The 21,157-nt window shown below is 34.0% G+C and overlaps 1 protein-coding gene across 2 annotated transcripts in view; it reads left to right on the top strand.

The window, feature by feature from the left end:
- KLHL24 (kelch like family member 24) overlaps positions 1-17,162 on the top strand; it is a 33,545-nt gene extending 16,383 nt beyond the window's left edge. For both annotated transcript variants that reach the window (XM_074367065.1, XM_045511310.2), the window contains exons 4-8: positions 875-1,059; positions 1,984-2,102; positions 5,438-5,626; positions 6,855-7,043; positions 12,144-17,162. In XM_074367065.1, the coding sequence (XP_074223166.1) occupies positions 875-1,059; positions 1,984-2,102; positions 5,438-5,626; positions 6,855-7,043; positions 12,144-12,344 (883 nt within the window). In that variant the 3' untranslated portion in view covers positions 12,345-17,162. The remainder of the gene's footprint in view (positions 1-874; positions 1,060-1,983; positions 2,103-5,437; positions 5,627-6,854; positions 7,044-12,143) is intronic.
- Positions 17,163-21,157: the final 3,995 nt, after the last annotated feature.

Below are 21,157 nucleotides of genomic sequence, written 5' to 3'. Positions count from 1 at the left end.
TTTGAAAATAATATTATTGATGATATTTGAGTCCTTCTGTTTTACTCTATGATGAGTTAGGATTATATAATTTGCTGGGTTCCTAAAAGTAATTTTTGTTGCATCTGTGAACAAAATTCTTTTCTACAATATGTATTTCTGATTTTATAAAGGAAAAGGTATGCCTGGCATGGACCAGGTGAACGTTAGTTGGAATAGCTGCGATTAAGTGTAGTATAGCAGCTCTGTTAAAGGGATACAGCAATGTTGGTTAATTTTGTTTTTTTCTAGTGTAGTTATAAACTGTCACATTGACTAAAGCTACAAATCAGTTTTCTGATGTGGTCTTTTTGCTCTCCCCATTTAAGTAAGAGAAGGGGGATTGTTATGTTTGTCTTTGAGGGACTTAAAATTGTAGCACCCATAAAACACAATTACAAGACTTTTTCATTTCCATGAGTCTTAGGAACAAAAAGAAAAGGCTGGGATAGCTTTTGGTTTTTCCTGTCTCTATCTTAAATTTAAAGTACAAAGTAAAAGAAGCCAGTGATTAACGTAAACCTTAGTATTCCCTTAGTGCTCTTAAAAGTTGTCTTTTTCACTCTAAAAGTAGTCCATCATCATTTTGAAAATTTGTGTTGATAGAAAGGAGGAAGCCACACTTCAGAGAAAACTGTCATTAGCATTTTGGTATGTTCTCTCCAGACACATTACTTACATACTATTGATCAGACCTTCTTTACAATTTTTCATCTTGCTTTTTTCCTTTACCATTCTTTGTTATAAACTCTATTAACATTTTTAGTGACCACCCAACATTTTGTTTTTAGAATTTTAAATAATTTTGAGTGTATTTTAATTTATTATTTGTGCATTCTTATAATAATTATTTTAGGTCAACTGGCTATTCTGAGGTGATAGTTGTCGTTGGAGGCTGTGAACGAGTTGGAGGATTTAATCTTCCCTACACTGAGTGTTATGATCCTGTGACAGGAGAGTGGAAGTCTTTGGCTAAGCTTCCAGAATTTACCAAATCAGAGTATGCGGTCTGTGCTCTAAGGAATGACATTCTTGTTTCAGGTAAATAAAGAATTATTACAGTAGCTGCTTTTAATTTAAACACAGCTCGGCTATTTTAAACCATAACAGTGTCTCAAAAGGAAACAATGAAAGTGGATATACCCACTCTAGGTAGATCAGATTATAAAACAAATGACTTTTTGTCCTTAAAAACAGGCACAGGATGATGCAGAATGATTTCAAAAGATTCATCAGAAAATGCCTTAAACCATGCCATATTTTAAGTGCTCTCAAATGCATATAGAATATGGCATAATTTTTTAAAGTTTTACTTGTTTAAGGAACAGTAAAGTGTGCAAAGTGAAAAATACTCAGAATTAAGCATCTTCACCCATGTTTACTGAAATTCTCCCCAAAGTTTATGAAATAGAAATTTCCTTAAAATTCTTAACTTGAACTTTTTTTTTTACAATATGTAATGTTACCTCTAAAATCAAATAGATAGTAAAGTGACAGACTTATATAAAGTATAACTACAGTATCCATGGTCTGAAATTTGTTAATTAGTTAAATAATTTTACCAGCTTTGCAGATTACTATTTTACTACACATTGAACCACTGTACAATAGTATGCTTTTTAAAAAATGGATGATTTTTAAAATTTTTTCTAGAATAATTCTGTTGTTTGGGTGCTTCTCTTGTTTGACTCCTAAATGAAAAATCTTACGTACTTGTAAAATTCATAATCTGCCTTTTATTATTTGGGGCATAAAATTATTTCTTGAGATAACAGCTGACAAAGTTAAATCTGCTCTGTAGAACTATTTTTATTTAGCTTTAAGAAGGTCCTTGCTTAATTTATTGAGTTGAACCCTCGAATTCTTGGCTGGATGAATAAATCATTGTTTTCATTATCTATACCTTTGGCATAGATCCCTTGGTGGTATACATATTAGTGTATGTGCATTGCTTTGCATTTAAAGGTGGAAGAATCAATGGCCGTGATGTCTGGATTTATAACTCGCAGTTAAATATTTGGATCAGAGTTGCTTCTCTAAATAAAGGCCGATGGCGTCACAAAATGGCTGTCCTCCTTGGTAAAGTAAGAGAAACCACTTTTTATTCTTATTACTGGTACATGTCCAGAATAAATACCACAGATGAATCCTTCATTTTACTCACCCTCTGGGTGTTTTGGATTCAGACTGTATTTCCTTCCATTTCTAACCTCAGTACATAAACTGAAGATATAAACAGTTTGACACTGTACTTTTGAATGGATATTTTGTTCTCCCAATTTGGAATTTGTAGCAGTGCAGCACATTTCTCTTCTCATGCACCACTGGAGTCTAAATGCCTGAGAAGCATTGGAAAATGAAGGAGTTACATCAAGTACAAAAACAAGCCAATGTCTAATCCAAGCAGTCAGGCCAAGATATATTTATCTAGAGTGATATTATTTTATCTTATTTATTTGTACAGGTAGGGACAAAACAAGTAAGTGTTAAGATAAACTCACCAACATAATTTAAAGCAAACTTCTTATTGGCTGCAGCTAATGAATATTTAAAAAAACCAATAATTTGATTCTGAACCATTCACTGTTCTTACAAACTTGAGAATCACTTGTGGACTAGTGGCTTCCAAACTTTTTAAGAGCAACTACACCCTTCTTTGAAGTTAAATCTAATATAAAAAGCCTTACATAAAACAGATAAGAATACAGCAGTGTACCAAGGGCTAACTTGGACTCTTTAACCTTTCCGTGCCTCCATCTGTATCAGCTCCTTGAAAGCCATCTCAAAATTAATGAGCAATCTAAGTGAAAACAGCACACTTGCTTGCACATTTTTTTTTTTTGGAGTATAGTTGATTTACAGTATTGTGTTAGTTCCAAGTGTACAGGTTAGTGATTCATATTTTAGGGCTTTGTTTGTTCATTTGTTATATTCCAGTATTGGTTATCACAAGATACTGGGTGTATCCCACATATATTTTTGACCAGTCCCCTAGTACCCCCTTCTAAAAACTTTGCTGCCTCTTAAGTCCTCCCATGAAGACATTTTAGAGCCACCAATGAGAAAGCAGAACTGCTCTTGTTGAAACAGATGATGCCAGGAACCCTTCCCACTCAGCCTTCTATCAGTTCTCATTCCCTCCCCTTGCCCCCAACAGATGCTTCTTGAAATCTCTAGTCCATGGAATACTAAAGTACAGTTTGAAAGCTACTGTTAATTCCTAAGGGTATTGATCTAGTGTGCTGCTGCTGTCGACAACACCAGTGAAATAATGAAGACCTTGAGATAGATGTAATGGAAATAAAATACTAATACAGAATATTTTCTAAAAACCACTGGTTTGTTAGTACCTACTATATTATATATGGTTTTGGTAGCTATACCTCAAGAATGACAAAATATTACTGGACAGGGACAGCTAAAATAACTAAGGGGTTAGAAAGAGATGAGGTCTGACTAAAAACATTATAGTCATTTTATCTGGACATACAAAGGCAAATTAAAATCACTGATGTCTCAAATATCATAAATGGATTGATGAACACAAATTTATTTGACAAATGTTAGTATTTTTGACTTGAATATACCCAAAACCAGGAAGCACTAACTCAAGAAATAAAGGGAATCCTTCCTGCCTTACATAGCAAGTACTCAATTCATGGAAAACTATTATCCTAAAAATTATAGTATAGTCTGAATTCAAACCTATAAAGTCATTTAAAGTTATAAATGCTCTCTGTTAGGGAAACATAGGATGGTTTGGAATATAGTCAGAGCAAAAAGGAATCTTAGAGAATGCTTAATGTAACTTTTTCAGTTTACAAAGAAACTGAGTCCAGAGAGATCAAGTCGTTTGCCCAGTGTTGCACAGGAAGTGATAAAGCAGGGGCAAAAGCTCAGGTTTTCTTAATCTAGAGGCCTTTTATCTTGAGACTCACAGCGTATATTTTTAGTTTCTTCATGCAGAGAAGTAGTATTAAAGTTTAATCCTCAAAATTACATTGTATGGTAGGTACTATTATTGTCTACATTTTTAAATTGAGGAAGTTAAGACTGAGTCAGAGAGGATAGGTAAACTGCCCAAGCAGGGTCTTAACTTGAGTGGCAGAGCTAGATACGGACCCTGCCTCTCCTGACTTCAAAACTACATACTTAATTGGTACGTTGTACCGCAGTTTCTATACCCCTTCTAGCTGCGTGACCTTGAATAAGCTACTTAACTTCTCTAAGATGCATGATGTTGGGAGAACAGACCCACCAACTGATTGTTTTAAAATAACATGAGAAATGCAAGATTGAAATAGTTTTGGCTGCTGAGGAAATTTGGAAGAGCATGGAAAGATAGATTGTGGACAGACTTGAATGATAGTGTGTAAAGTTTAGCCTTGACCCTTAGGCATTCACTGTTGAACTATTAAAAGGAGTTGATGAAGTGTTTTAGGAAGATTAATCTGTGGTTTAAAGAGTGAGTACAAGAGTGGAGGCCAAGAGCTTGAGAAGTATGAAATGATATGGACCCCAAGGTAGGATAGTGGCAATGGGAAACAAAAGGAAGGGACAGATGTGAGTGATGCTGTGAAAGAAGGCTCAGTAGGACTTAATAGTTAATTAGATATGGAGGGAGAGAAGGGTTGATGATGGCTGTCCATTAAAAGAATGTGGATATTAAACTTGGAGAGTTTCTATAGGTTAAAAGTTTCTTCTTTATCTCATGATGCTTAATGGATTATTTGGCTTATAAGTGATTTAATAAATGGCATGTTGATTAGTTCATCTATTATAGAAAGATATTTATTTGCCTACCTTCCTTATATTTATGAAAAGAAGATGTACATGAAAGTTCTTTGAAACATACAGTATAGAGTTCATTATGTATCAGGTACTTTTCTAGGCACTGTAGGGACTAAATTGTAAAAGATAGGCCCTGCCTTCAAAGATTTCACAGTCTAAAAATTCCTTACCTAATATTTTAGTTTCATAGCTTCATTGCTTTATAATATTTGAATATTTTCATCATCCACGATTGTGAGCATTTGTGCTAAGTCCTGTAATTCTCAATGCAAGCAATATTGCCCCTAATAGGGTGAAGATTGGTTCTTGGTGGGGCAAAAAAATTACACTGTTTCACGTATAAAGCACAGATTTATATACAGTACATAAGCAGATATGCAGTATATCTGTAGTATTAAATGTTCATCAGAGGGAGCTATTATGAAAAAAAAATGTTTTAAAAGGCCTCCTTGGTGGTGGTAAGAGAGTGATAATTTCTTTTAAAAGGTCCAGAAACTAAGCTAAGTATGTTGCTATTACAGTTACCATAGACTTTTAAAAAAGGGGAGAGGTCCCTTAATTCTTTAGCCAACTAGTTAAAAATTAAAACTTTTGATAATTAAGATTTTTCCATGTTTTTTACATATAGGTATATGTTGTTGGAGGCTATGATGGGCAAAACAGACTTAGCAGCGTAGAATGTTATGATTCCTTTTCAAATCGATGGACTGAAGTTGCTCCCCTTAAGGAAGCAGTGAGTTCTCCTGCTGTGACTAGCTGTGTAGGCAAATTGTTTGTGATTGGTGGAGGACCTGATGATAATACTTGTTCTGATAAGGTAAGCCTTGTTGTCTTATAGAAATTACTAATGACATACACTAGAAGAGAAATACAGAAGGTTTATCAAGTAGGTAGTTAGGTCTCTTAGTGTGAGGGGCCTTCTAAAAATTGGTACTTTATATTTTGTAGGGAAAACACTGAGTTACAAGTTACTAAAGTGAGATCTTAATGTATCCTACATTTTCTGTAAAAAGTGTGATTCAGTCTTTTTGAAATGAGACTAATCTCAATGTTGAGATCTTGTACTAAATAAACTGTTTTGTTGAGGGGGAGGGTATGCTCAGTGGTAGAGTGCATGCTTAGCATGTACAAGGTCCTGGGTTCAATCCCCAGTACCTCCATCAAAATAAATAAATTAACAAATACCTCCTCTGCCAAAAAAGTTTAAAAATAAACTATAAACAAACAGACAGTTTTAAAACCTTTTCTGGTATAGTTTACAGAATCAAAAAATTATTCACACAAAACACAATTGGGAATTGAATTAGCAAAGGGTGAGACAATAACTAATTATACTGCTTCCAGCTGGGTCATTTTCTGCATACTCTGAAAATATTCTTTAGAACAAAGAAAAGGAAAGAAACCTTTCTAATGTAAATAAAATATAGCACAAAGCTGCTACAGTTCATTGAACTCCTGGGACAAAAGAATATATGCCATCATGACATGACAGAAAATACCATGTTTATTCTGGAAACAAATGTCTAATGCCTAATTCATTTAGCAATAATTAACTGAATTTTGTCAATCAATAAATTCTTTTTCTAAATTAAATTTTAATATAATGTCAAATGTTACATATTTAGAATTCATTAGTTCAGAATTCGTGATAATTCAAAGTATACTGAATTGAGGTTCACTTGTTTTCTTTTGAAGAAAGGAGTTCCTAAATGTGTAAAGAAATTGTATTCAAATTGAGGCATACTTCTCCTATATAATACATTTTTTTTTTAAATCTCGTCTCTTAATTTTAATGGAAATAAGTTAAGCAAACCTGGTAGCCATTCATCCTGGAAACAATCCCTGTTTGTAACTCAATTCTGCTTGATAGTAATAAACTTGCATTTCTTTTGAGAATTTCATATTCAGATATTTTACTCTCAAACTAACCTCCCTTAAGTCTGAATTAATGGGTTTTTATTTTTAGTCATATTGGTAGACTTTTTATTAAGTAAATTTGCATTTTTATTGAGAAATTTTAATTAAATATTTCTATACATTCTTAGGTTCAATCTTATGATCCAGAAACCAATTCTTGGCTACTTCGTGCAGCTATCCCAATTGCCAAGAGGTGTATAACAGCTGTATCCTTAAACAACCTGATATATGTTGCTGGTGGACTGACCAAGGCAATATACTGTTACGACCCAGTTGAAGATTACTGGATGCATGTACAGAATACATTCAGCCGGCAGGTAATAACATAAAATAGGCCAAAAGAAAAATCAGTCTGGGTGGGACCAAGTACAAGACCAGTATGAGTACACTGTAACTTCACTGTTAATCTATTTCATGTATGCTTGAGTTATTTCATAATTTTTTGAAACTCCACCTAAAGCATATGGTATACTTGTTTTGAACTCCTTCCAAGGAATTGTCTTATTGAAATAACTTACTCTTCACAATCCCATGGTAAAGTTGGTATTGCACTTGGGCTGTTGGGTTTTTCCCCCCTTGACCTTTTGTAGGTCATACTCCAGTCCTTATCCCTCTCTCTTGTATATTTCAAAAGAGAAGAAATGCTCCCAAATTGATTTCTTTCCTTCTGTGGTTAGAAACTAGATAATTTGTTGTTTTTTGTTATAAAGGAAATGGCTGTACTTGGGTTTCCTCCACCCACACCCTGCTTGGACCTTCACTCTGCCTCCACCACAGCTCCAGAAAGGCTTCCCTCCACCTTTTGACTCAGGGTTCTACCCTCTTTCCTTCTACCACCAAACTACTTGAAATGGTGCTGATGCTGGAGGTCTGGCTCTACCTATACCACTCTAGAGATGTTGTACTCCCATAGTCATTACTAATAATCTCCTGAGTCTCATTCACGTTCTCTCTTTTGTTTCTACCCAACCCTTAAATACAAGTATTCCTTGAGCCTCTTTCTGCTGCCCTCATCCCAGTTTATACTCCATTCCTGAGTGATCACAATTACTGCTCAGTACTGATGACTTCAAATATTACTCTCCATTATAGCCTCTCTCCTGTGCACCAGACTCAAGTTTCAAACTGCCTATTTGATATTTTCTATGGTATTCCAAGACTTCAAACTTAAAACAATTCACGTTCTTCCCCAAGCCTACTTTTTCTGTTTCCAAGCAACCTACTGAATGGAAAAACTGTTTCTCCCTTACTCACAACACTTCTGACACCAGATATGTGGGTTTATTTCCACACCAACCAATTCTCCATCTCCAGTTGGTGTCTGACAATTCAATTCAGTTCTGACACTACCTGAAGTTAGTTTCAGATTCCACAAGTTAAGGCCTCAGTCCTACAAGACTGTCACCACTTCAAATGCCAGTCGCAATTCCCAGGTTGTCACCAATACTTCTGACCAGTCAGCTATAACTCAAGGTTTCCACAACCCCCTCCTTGGGTTCAGTAATTTGCTCAGGAAAACACCTATTAAAGTTCACAGGTTTATTATATAATGAAGTATATTATAAAGGACACAAATAAACAGCTGAATAAAGGGGTACCTAGGGTAAGGCCCAGAAGAGTCCCAAGCACGGGACCTTCTGTCTTCATGGATTTGAGGTGCACTACACTCCTAGGACATGGATGTGTTTACCAACCTAGAAGCTCTCCAAATCCTTTACTTTGGGGATTTTTATGGAGGCGTAATCCTGTAGACATGATCAGTTATTGATTCAATTTCCAGCCCTTCTCTCCTCTCCAGAGAAGGGAGGGTGGGGTGAATCTTCCAAGTTTCTAATTATGGCTTGATCTTTCTGATGACCAGCCCACCAAGAGCCACCTCATTAGAACAAAAGACACTCCCATCAACCAGGAAATTCCAAGGGATTTAGGAGCTCTTAAGTCAGGAACTAGGGGCAGAGACTAATATATATTACTAATATATATTTTTCTGTTGCATACCTGGACACAATTTTTTAGATTTTTCTTGTTTTCTTTTCAACTGATTCAGTCTAGCATATCAGTTCTGTGTCCTTAAAGAGTTTTGCCTATTCTTTTCCATTCCTGTGGTTCCTGCTTTCATTCAACTTCTCATCAGTTTTTACCTAAACTTAAAACAACAAATTCTAATCAGTGATCCTTTCTCTAATGTCTTGCTTCTCTAACCCATTTTGCCACCAGTTATTTTCCCGCAAATCTAATTATGTCTCTCGTCTGATTGGAAACATACTGAGTATAATCCAAAAGTTTTTCCACTTCATTCTATGCTTTCTGTTGTCTGACCTCTGCTTGCCTTTCCAGCTTCATTTTCTTCACCTTTACCCCAATTACATTAAGTATCTGTTGCTTGCATTTGCTATAACAGATGATGTGTGTTCCTGCCTTGGTTTATGCTGTCCTCTTAGCCTTTAATACCTTTTCTACCTTTTCTACTTGTATTCTACTCATCTTTCAAGGACCAGGTATAGTTACAACAAACTGAGGTTGCCCTATTCAGAATTTGTATCTTTTTTTTCCTGCTCTGTCACTACATTTATACCTCTATTATGGACGTCATACATTTCCTTACATAACTGTTTATTTCCATACTGGAATTCAGTCTTCTTTAGGATACTGTATTTTCTAACTCATCTCATATATCTTGCATTTATTGGTGCTCAGTAAATATTTATTGAATAAGTAAATAAATAATAGTGAAGTAAAATAAGAGTGAAGTAACAGAGGGTCCTAATTTTAAGACAATTTTATATGCAAGATATGTAAGAATTATAGACTATAAGGATAAAGACTAGAGTTTGAGTATAACACAATTTTTCTAAAGTTGTTGACATTGAGGTATATAGTCTCCACTTAGTAATATATTTAGAGAAACATTGCCTCAACCAATGGAAGGGATATAATAGGATCTCAAGCTTCATAGTAGTGGGAACATAATCTTCTACCCTCTTATATCACATTTAAGTAAAATGAACCACATTTCTCTAGTTCAGTGGCCTCCTGGAAAGGACAGTCTCTAACTCTGTAAGTGAGGTATACCCTGCCACATAAGAACCCTGTTACATTCACCTGTGTGACAGAGTGTTTACACTTAATTCTGAATTTTTTAACCAAATCTATTCTTTATTGATTTATTACAGTGCATATTTTAAAGCACAGTGCATTTCTGCTAAGAATTACTGTTCATTTAAAACTTGACTATACTGTATAAGACAATAGGAGAGCTTAGGAAGATAATTGCCAGCATCTAGCATAATACAGGGTATATAATGAATAAATTTAACTAAATGATTGAGGTAAAACTAAGGAAAAACAACGGGACATACATTTTGGCACATTTTCCCTAATTAAACAATGACTGATACTTCAGATATTTCAAGGAACATTTAGATCAGAAGTATATTTATTATAACAAAGACAGATCATTAAAATCTAAATCTAGTATTCCATATCAAATCTCTTGAAGCAAAAAAATACTGAGATTTCTGGGATTATCTTTTCTCCCCTGGTCCTTTCTTATTACCAGTACCTCTAAGTGCATATTATTGATAGGCAATTTTTGAACCATCTGTAAGTGTTTGCCTACCATGGTAGACAGCTATTTGAGTCAAAGGTTGTGTTTTGTTTTTTTTTTTAATGCTTAGAATAGTGAATGACCAAAAAAAGAGCTAAAAAATGAGTCCTGATAGACCCAGCCTTTTCTCTTTCTGTACTTCACCATTTCCTTGCCTTTGGACTTTGCATAATTCTCAAAAGCCACAACATACTATTTTAAACATATTTTGCTTTTTAATTTTCATCAGGAACATATTTTTTTTAATTGTGGGGGGGTTTTTTTGGTTTTTTTTTTTTACTCCCTGTTTTTTTTAACCTTTCTTCTGTGGACTAGATATTTAAAATATCACTGAAGTTTAGAATAATAAAAGAAATCTGATTCTTTCTCTTTATGTTGGCATTTTAACATTTAAGCATTATAAAAAATAAGGAGAGGGGTATTTTTTACAATTTCATTTCATTGTGTTTCATTGAAGTCAGAAAAATAACATTAAAACTTCATATATTAATAAATTAGTTTTCTTACTAGCTGCCATTACTCTTCAGATTCTCAGAGTGAAATAAACTATTATACAAGTAATTTCCTGATATGAATGAATAACTCTTTTCATGGTTGCTTGCTTTATTTAATTCTGAGAATTATTTATGAAATGATGTTAATAACAAAAGCCTATAATTATATAGCTTAAGAATCATCATCAAAGTGAGTTTAAGGTTCAGTAGTACAAGTCAACATGTACTTAAAAACTAAGGGTGTTGTTTTTTATTGTATTCAGAACTCTTAGAATTTATAAAAAGAGCTCATTTTGCTTTAGATGAAAAATGTTGTAGTTTAGCACATAACTGGTACAATTCACGGGTGGTATTCTGCATAAAAGTTTGTCATTCACATGATAATGGGGCAAGTAATTTTGGGTGTATATAAACTCTAATGTAAGAATTTTTAAATACTCCCTAATTCTTTTAGACCCTAAGATACTATCCTTTATTATTTTAGTCCACCAAGATTTAATTTTTTTCTACCAGAGCAAAATTTTTATATAGCAAATCTGATCAAGTAAAAATGTTTATTGTACTCATTGGTAGAACCCATTTCATTTTTGGTTATGTGGAAACAGGATAATAAATAAGATCAATAACTTTCTGAGTTAAAGTAAAATGTAAATAGAAGAATAATTGACCTGTAGCATAACCAGATTCATGCAGTAGTGAGACAATTTTAGTGTGATTTCTTTCTTTGAAGAATCACTCTTATCCTTGCAAGAATATTTGTTTTGTATAATAATTATAGTTATTGACACAGGAGTAAAATTTAGCTTAGAATCTCATTGTGTGGAATGTTAACTATAAAATCTTATCTGGGGAGTTTCTATGCCCCAGCCAAGGCCTCTAATAACATCTTTGTTAATTTGGTTATAGCTCTTTCATTCATTCATTCAATTTGTGGGTAATCCCATATAATGAATAATGTCCCTATCCCTTGGTCATGTAATAGCCACTTCCCTGTAATATAGGAGAAGCAAGCCATACTCTTCAAGGATGTTTTTGTTTAACTACTATTAAGATAATTAAAACTCTTCTCTCAGTTCACCACCCCCACTTCACTTCCCGTATCTTGATCCCAATTACTGACATACATTCTATCTTAACACTCCCTTCACCCATGCAAAATTATCTAGTACTCACATATAGAGCAGGAGTTGGGCAAAAGGGAGCTTATTTCATGTCTCCTTTTTGACTGTGTTAAAGCATGCCTTATTTTACTTTTCAGTTTGCTACCAAATCCCCTATCTTCAACAGCTAATTTTTTTTTTAATTTGGTTGAACAGGAAAACTGTGGTATGTCTGTGTGTAATGGTAAAATATATATCCTGGGTGGAAGACGGGAAAATGGAGAAGCTACAGACACTATTCTCTGTTATGATCCTGCAACAAGTATCATCACAGGGGTAGCTGCAATGCCCAGGCCAGTGTCCTATCACGGATGTGTGACTATTCATAGATACAATGAGAAATGCTTTAAGCTCTAAAGCCAGGATACCTCACCCAAGAAGCCACACCAATCCAAGATGAGAGGTTTTAAAAACTCCAGAGTGGGAACTTGACATATTTCCTTTATACCATATGCACAAAAAGGTAAAAATAATAATTGTGGTGCCTTTCTCCCCAAAATATCAATCTTTCAAACTGTAATAAAACCTTTCCTGTAATTGAAAAAAAAAATATGTTGAAGGTAATAGTGTCTTTGCTTGGGCTTTGAGAGTGTATCTTTGTATTTGTAAGAAACCTATGTGAAGTAGGAAATAATGTCTGCCTGCATACCTTTTAGGAATTTGTGAATGGTCTCTTCGTTTATGTAGGTTTATCTGCAAGACTGTATATTCCTTATTTTGTCATATATGTGTGTGTGTATGTATATATATAGAGAAAAAATTTCATGACAAGGCTTCATTTAGGTTGACTCACATAATGCTTAGAATCATTCTAAAGGGGAAAAATCAGTTTTAAAAATTTGTCACTAAAAAATACATCCAAAATGATTAATTTTACTGGGTTTTTTTTCCCTATAATTGATAAAAATGTAATGACAACAATTTGAGTATCAAAAAACACTGAATTATTGTGACTTCATTCTTTGAATTGGTTTCTTATATTAAAGATTTTTGAGGAGGGAGGAGATATAAAAGCAGGTGCCCCTAAAATGGGGATTAAAATTACAGATTATTTCCTAAGAAAAAAGCTACCTAAGACCATTGAAAGGAAAATGACCCACCGTGGCTCACAAAAGTCTTTATGTATCATCTCTAAATCCTCTAAGGAAGCGCCTTTTCTTGAACCTGGCAAAAAAAGTTGAAATCCACTTTGTAATATTATCTTGTGAAAAACTGGGATAGATTTTCTCCCTAGCCCAGTATGGTTTGACCTCATTAGTATGGTGCTTTGGGTGAGGACCTCTTCCTGGTTACCCTGTTTTCTTGTGAACAGCTGATAATCCTGGGAGTCTCTACTGTTAAGCTGTCCTTACAGGATAAAGCGGGGACCACCTGTCTCAGTGGGTCCATAATTTTTTTTAATTAGCTATCTGAAGAAACTAACAGCAGTAGTTGGCAGTCTTCTATAATATCTCTTTCATCTGGTACCCATGGTGTAAAACATTGATCAACATTCTCAAGCTTCTATGCATCAAATTGCCTTTGTCTAGATGTTTCAGTTTCAGTTTAATAAAGCTTACTAGTTTTCAGAGAAGAATGTAAAACTTTTTTCTAAGGCAAATGGAATAGCAGAAACTACAGCATAGACGATTATTGTTATTTCTGGGTGGACAGATAAAATTTACAACATTTTAGGGATGTTCCAGGTAGCCTGCTGTATTTCGACTTCCCAGGCATTACTGTCATCTCACATCATGATTACATACTCCTTGTCATAGGGGTAATGACGCTAATATGTGATTATAGTGTCACCAGATTTCTGTTAAAACCAAGGTAGTAATCAAAAACCTAACATTGATAAACTACTTTTTTTTCCTCATTTTAGAATGATACAGAGATTTCAAATAAACTATATGGCATCAAATTTAATGCTTAGCTGGAATCTGAATTCTGAGGAAAACTCTAAAAAACTTAAATTTTTAGGGAATTTTTATTTTTCAAATCATATGAAATGGTATATACCTTTTTGTGATAATTATCAAAGCAATTTAGAAAACAGTTTTCTACCATTTTAGTTGAAAGGCAATAGTAGATACAATTGGGATACTGTTTTAAATTTTAGAGTAAACATCTATTTCTGCATCAAACTTTTGTAGATAATGGAACCTATTTAGTTCAGAAATTCTTTGTGGCATATGAGATAACGTATGAGAAAAGTGTTTTGTAAGTGCTGAGGATTATGTAAATGATACTTGTTATTTTCATGTGTATTTGTAAGATCATGCCCATCCATAAATACAGACACTTCACACAAAAAGACTTTCTCAACATAACTTGTATTCTAGTATTTTTGTCTATTATAAAAGTATTAACTATTGTATTTTGTTATACATTTATTTTTAATATTCATGTGTTTATTGTAGTAAATTTGAAATGAAATCCCATAAAACTGAATTTGTTTAAACATAGACCTCATGCCAATATTGTTTAATTTTTTTCTCTACATAATTTAAAACTACATAAATTAAGTAGGCCACCAAGAACTTAGCTTGAACCCTATGAAATTAAAGTAACAATTTTTAAAGTTACCTGATACTTTACTTTCCTTTAATTCTTTATCTTCCTTTATTGATTTTTGATAAATAGTAATGTTAGCATTGATAAAATAATAAAGAACTTTAAAGTATAATTAGTATATCAAAAGGGATTTATCAACTACATTGGTGTCAGACTGTATTCATACTGTCATCACAGAGTTGACAGATTTTCTTTTGGTGGGTGATGCTCATAGAAGCCTTTGGGTTAGGATACATGTATATATATGTAGATAGATAGTATGCTCATCTACACACATTTATACAAGCACCAAGAATTTTATCAGTTTGTGATGATCAGAAAAAGGCACATAAAGTAAAAATGAGCTGACCTTATTAAATTCAGTTCCAGAAGTTTTTTTTTTTTAATTTGGGCATTTCAAGAACACTTCTTTACATATGAAAGTACAGGATAAGTATTAGTATGATGGCTTGTATACAGTCAAAATCTATATGATACATACAGTTTTACAAGATCAGAAAACAGATTGGAGGTGGATACAAGTTTGCTAACCCTAGCCATGATACCTCAGTGGGAAGGAAATTTAAAAGTATGTTTTGTGGATCAACAGAAAAGTAGTTTCTTTTTTCATGAATTTTAATCCTTTTTCGTGTGTTTCTATATGTGAGTGAACTATAAAGTGGTCTAATTTTTACAACAAAAGGCCTTCGTTTTCTACTCTACTCTTCCCACTGTCTTTACTGCACAGGTATGAAATGGTAGCCTGTTGTATCTTCAGTAACCCTTTTTTCCCTAGATGACTGAAATACAGATATTGACTCCATTTAAACCAGGTGTTAAGGAAAAAAATGATGTAAATACTCAGGGAGGGTATTAACTTGTCCTTTTTGCCTAATTGGAGTGTTTAAAGTGCCATAACTAACTTCAGTTCATGATTCTAGAGTAAATTTAATTTGGTAAAGGGGCTTCACACATGATGGTGGTTAAACATTCATTCTTTTATATTTAGAAAGGTGAAAGTGTTTGTGGACTGACACATTTCCTCTTAGTGAAAATGAATTGTTTATGTATCTCTACTGTCATACACCCTTTTTGAAACTCAGGAACGACAAAGGTTCAATTATACTACTTTTGTCAATATTCAAACCAGGTGTGTTTTTTTTCCCTGCCGTCTGGATATGGCAATAGATTTTTTTTAAAGAACTGCTGTGAGAACCCATATATGAAAAGAGAGGGGTTGAATCGTTTGTGTGTGCCTTTGGTTTCTTGAGATTTATATGTGGAAAAGTCATCTTCTACTCTAGACCGTATTTTTAAAGAGAAGACATTGCTGCTTATGTGGTGCCAAGTGATAAGATAATGTCTCTTAAAGGCTTCCTATGGACCGCCTTTATTTTCCTAAACTCAAGACACCAGTTAACCTCAACATAGTTTTGGCCTTATTAGGATTTCTTGTCCATTATACTGAAAGCCAGGTTTACATCACCACATCCCATTATTCCTTTTAGTTAAATAAATAAATTCATATACCAAGAAACCAGAATGGGGCAGTTTGATTGGCCTTCAAGGCAGTAGGTTTGACCAGCTAGCTATACTTACTGTCACATCTAATGCTAGGCATCAGAAACCACTTGAGCCAGGAGTGTGAATTGATAATTCCAGAGACATTTGCAACATACTTCAGACTTTTTTTTAATGTTTTTTATGAATGTTTTACATTTGTGAGATTGCCTTAGATATTAAATTTACTTAGTGCTAAAGATGATCATCATAAAAAATTTTTAAAATAGCAATAGTCATAACTTATTTTATATATTGTTCCAAAGAAAAGAATTTGTTTTAATGTTTTCAAAATAACTGCATCTGAATTTGTTTATGTGCCTTAAGTTCTCTAGTGCTATTTTAACATTTTTTCAATCTAAATAAAGCTTATCTTAGATAAGTTTCATATTTGTTTCCTATAAATTTCTCTTCTTAATTTTTTTAATGAGCACCAATCATGTGGTTGCTTGGCAGAAAGAGAATGTTAAGAAAGGTTGTTGAGTGTTTGGAGTTTTATTATACTTGGGAGGGTTTTTGTTTGATACCAAGGTGCTTTTTAAGATATTTAGAAAAACATCTATCTTACATTGATTAAACCCTTGTAAACATTATTTGCAGTATCTACATCTAATATCAAAAAAGTAAATCTTCTTATTTTTGTTCCATTCTTACGTACTATTTTTTTTCCTCTACAAGCTCTTTTACTTATCTTTCTTGAAAAAGTTCTTACTCTTTCCTTCCCCAACACCCCTCCCCATGGTTTCTTTATTTAAATTCTTACTGAGAGTTTCTGGAGCTACCTAAGACAACACAATTACAGAGTTGAACAAGAGTATAATGTGCTTTACAACTTGTACAGACCTGAGGCAGCCAAATGTCATTTGCTTTCAGAGGCTCCAGAGTCTTCACAGTGGAAAAAAAAAAGCTTTGTATTTCTTTCTTCTCAATTCAGTTGCAGCACACTAATACTTATATGTCTTGTTTAAATATCCTTTGTGCATAGTTTTCTTTAATTTTTTAAAAGTTGTTGTATCTAGTAAAAATGTCTCTTAACCATTATTACTTGACTATGGTTGTATTAAATTTTATTTACCAAAACCTTTTTGTTTTGTCTTATCTTAAATATATTCGAATGGTTGTTTGAAAAAGAAGTGGGGGAAATTACAAATTAATATGTGTATTTACTGGTATGCCCACAAATTAACTAGAAGGATAAACAAAAAACTAAAAACATTGGTGTGTATGAGGAAATGGTGGGTTAGGGACAAGTAAAAAGCAACTTCATTGTATACTCCTATAGAGTTATGTGTAATTATATATATAAATATGTATATAATCTACTTTAATCTGAGCCACATGAAAGTGTTACCTATTCAAAGAAGTTTTTAACTCCTGGAAAGTGATCCATAACATTTTCACTGTAGTGTTCTTTTGATTTGGGTCGCAAAAATACCCCTGTAATAATATCAAGAGTAAAGAACTTAAATTTTATTTCAAGTGTCAAAGAGGGGGCACATTATCAACCATAGAGGCGATGTCTGATTTTACATTAGCAAAAGTACAATTTTGAAAAGATATGTTACAGAAGCACAAGCAATGCTTAGCTTTTTATGCTTAGTCTTTGAATTGTGCCATCAAAACACAATGGCAAGTTAGAATGCATCTTAAATAATAAATATTAAAGCTGTTACTTCAATTTAAAAAAAAATGGAAACTTAGAAACACACACACACACAAAAAGTAAAGGTGTTTTCATTGTACTTAATTCCTCTGGAAAGTGGGTGGGCTTCATCAGATCTGATTCCAGCCAGTGCTCTGCCAAAAAGCCATTTAACCTCTCTGAGCCATATTTTCCTTGTTCTAGGAAATGTAGTCATAGTACTCACCTTACAGGCTTATTGGATAATGGGATGTATGTTGAAGAATGAACAGTCCTGGCACAGAAGAGGAGAATATAAATGTTGGTTCCTCCTCCGTGTATTTTGTTTTTAGGATAAAAGTACCGTATGCACAATCAGGGAAGAAGTTGAAAGAATTAAAAGTAATTGTTAGCTTATATTTGGAAAATCACGGATAATGGGTAAAGAATAGAAGCCTCTTTAAATTTTCTCTTAAAAAAAAAAGTGTGCTCTTAACAGAATCAGGGGCAAAGTGAGCTAAACCTGTCTTCTGTTTCTCTGCTATTAACTGCTAATGGAGGCTAAGAAAATCAGAAGGCATGATTTCCTCCTAATTATGTTGGGGTCTTTTTTATTTTCTATATTTTATGATGTTTTGACATCTTCAGAGAGCCTTGCTGGCTGGGGAGAAACTGTTCCTCCCAGGACTAGCTAATTCCTAGGGGTAGCAAGCAGCTCATGGGTGAGCCCAGCTTTGGTATATAAACCAACCAATCTCCTGTCCAAACCCCCAGTCACTTCCTTTAACTTTCAGCACACCAAGCTAACATTTCCTCTACCTTCTATCACCCTGGGGCCAGGTACCAGAAGACAGAACTGCCCCCATTGTCCCCAAACCACCTGGAATTATTCAAACAAGCCAATCGTAAACTGTTTATCCTGCCATGCCTTGATTTTCTCATGGAAACACCAGGAAAGTCTGTGGCTTTCTCCTAATTTCTTTCTGCCTCTGGACACTGGTGCTTCCCCTGTGGGCTCTGTGTGACATGATGTGCCTCTTGCTTCAAGGGGAACTCTGAGTAAGTAACATTAAAGTTTTCTTTCAATGGCATTGACCTCTCCCTCCATGTTGTCACTCAGTCTCATTTATAAGTTAAGACACAAATCACTTGTTCAAATAGCCCAGAAATAAACCCACACACCTACAGTGAATTCATCTTTGACAGATGGGGCAAGAATATACAATGGAGAAAACACAGTCTCTTTGGTAAGTAATGTTGAGAAAGCTGGACAGCCGCATTGTAAATCAATGAAGTTAGAACATTCCCTCACACCATACACAAAACTAAACTCAAAATGGCTTAAAGACTTAAACATAAGACAAGACACTATAAACCTCCTAGAAGAAAACATAAGCAAAATATTTTCTGATATAAGTCTTAGCAATGTTCTCCTAGGCCTATCTACCCAGGCAATAGAAATAAAAGCAAAAATAAACGAATGGGACCTAATGAAACTTACAAGCTTTTGCACAGCAAAGGAAACCATAAACAAAACGGAAAGACAACCTACAGAATGGGAGAAAATATTTGTAAATGATGCAACTGACAAGGGCTTAACTTCCAGAATATAAAAACAGCTCATACAACTCAATAACAACAACAACAACAACAACAACAACAACAACACCCAATCCAAAAATGAGCAGAGGACCTAAAAAAGCAATTCTCCAATGAAGACATACAAATGGCCAATAGGCACATGAAAAAATGCTTAATTTTATGAGAGAAATACGAATCAAAATACAAAAGGTATCACCTCACACCAGGCAGAATGGCCATCATTAAAAAGTCCACAAGTGAGCATATATCCAGAAGGAACTCTACTTCAAAAAGACACCTGCACCCCAATGTTCATAGCAGCACTATTTACAATAGCCAAGGCATGGAATCAGCCTAAATGTCCATTGACAGCTGACTGGATAAAGAAGATGTGGTATATTTATACAATGGAATACTATTCAGCCATTAAAAATGACAACGCCATTTGCAGCAACATGAATGTCCCTGGAGAATGTCATTCTAAGTGATGTAAGCCAGAAAAAGAAAGAAAAATACCATATGAGATTGCTCATATGTGGAATCTTAAAAAAACGAAAGGAAAAAGAAAGGAAAGAAAGAAAAGAGAAAGAAAGAGAAAGAAAGGAAGAAAGGAAGAAAAGAAAAAAAAAGGAAGGAAGGAAGAAAGGGAGAAAGAAAAAAGGAAGGACAGAAAAGAAAGGAAGGAAGGAAGGAAGAGAGACAAATGAACATAAACACAAAGCAGAAACAGACTCAACCATAGAATACAAGCTTGTGGTTGCTGGCGGGAGTAAGATGAGAAGGGACAGACTGGGAGTTTGAAATTTGTAGATACTGACAGGCATATATAGAATAGATAAACAAGTTTATACTATATAGCACAGGGAAATATATACAAGATCTTGTGGTAGCTCACAGTGAAAAATAATGCAACAGTGAATATGTGTATGTTCATGTATAACTGAAAAATTGTGCTCTACACTGGAAATTGGCACAACATTGTAAACTGACTATAACTCAAGAAAAAATGAAAAACAAAAGTTCACAAGTGATAAATGCTGGAGAGGGTGTGGAGAAAAGGGAACCCTCCTACAATATTGATGGGAATGTAGTTTGGTGAACCATTATGGAAAACAGTGTGGAAATTGCTCAAAAAACAAAAAGTAGACGACTTATATGATCCTGCAATCCCATTCCTGGGCATATATCTGGAGGGAACTCTAATTCAGAAAGATACATGATGTTCTTTAGCAGCACTATTTATAATAGCCAAGACGTGGAAGCAACCTAAATGTCCATTGACAGATAATCAGACGAGAAGTTGTGGTGTATATATACACCACAATATACACAATGAAGTATTACTCAGCCATAAAGATTACCATCATAAGTAAAGTTATATAGAGACATATCATGATATCACTTGTATGTGGAATCTAAAAATATGACACAAATGAACTTATTTACAAAACAGAAATAGACTTACAGACATAGAAAACAAACTTATGGTTACCAAAGGGGAAAAGGGGGAGGGATAAATTAGGAGTTTTGGATTAGCAGATACAAACTACTATATACAAAATAGATAAACAACAAGTTCCTACTGCATAGCACAGGGAACTATATTCAATAGCTAGTAATAACCTATAATGAAAAAGGATATGTATAACTGAATCACCATGCTATACACCAGAAACCAGCACATTATAAATCAACCATACTTCAGTTTTAAAAAAAAAATCACCTGTTCATTATTATATTTTAATAGCACGCTCAGCACAGAGGTCCTTAATGCTTCACTATTTTGTTTTTTATACAAGAGCCTGTATAGTCCTTAAAACAGGATTTTTGAGTCAGAGTTTAATACACATAATAATACATATGTAATATAACC

Source organism: Camelus bactrianus, chromosome 1 (assembly GCF_048773025.1).
Source record: "Camelus bactrianus isolate YW-2024 breed Bactrian camel chromosome 1, ASM4877302v1, whole genome shotgun sequence".
NCBI lineage: Eukaryota > Metazoa > Chordata > Mammalia > Artiodactyla > Camelidae > Camelus > Camelus bactrianus.
This window is presented reverse-complemented; position numbering and strand designations above follow the sequence as displayed.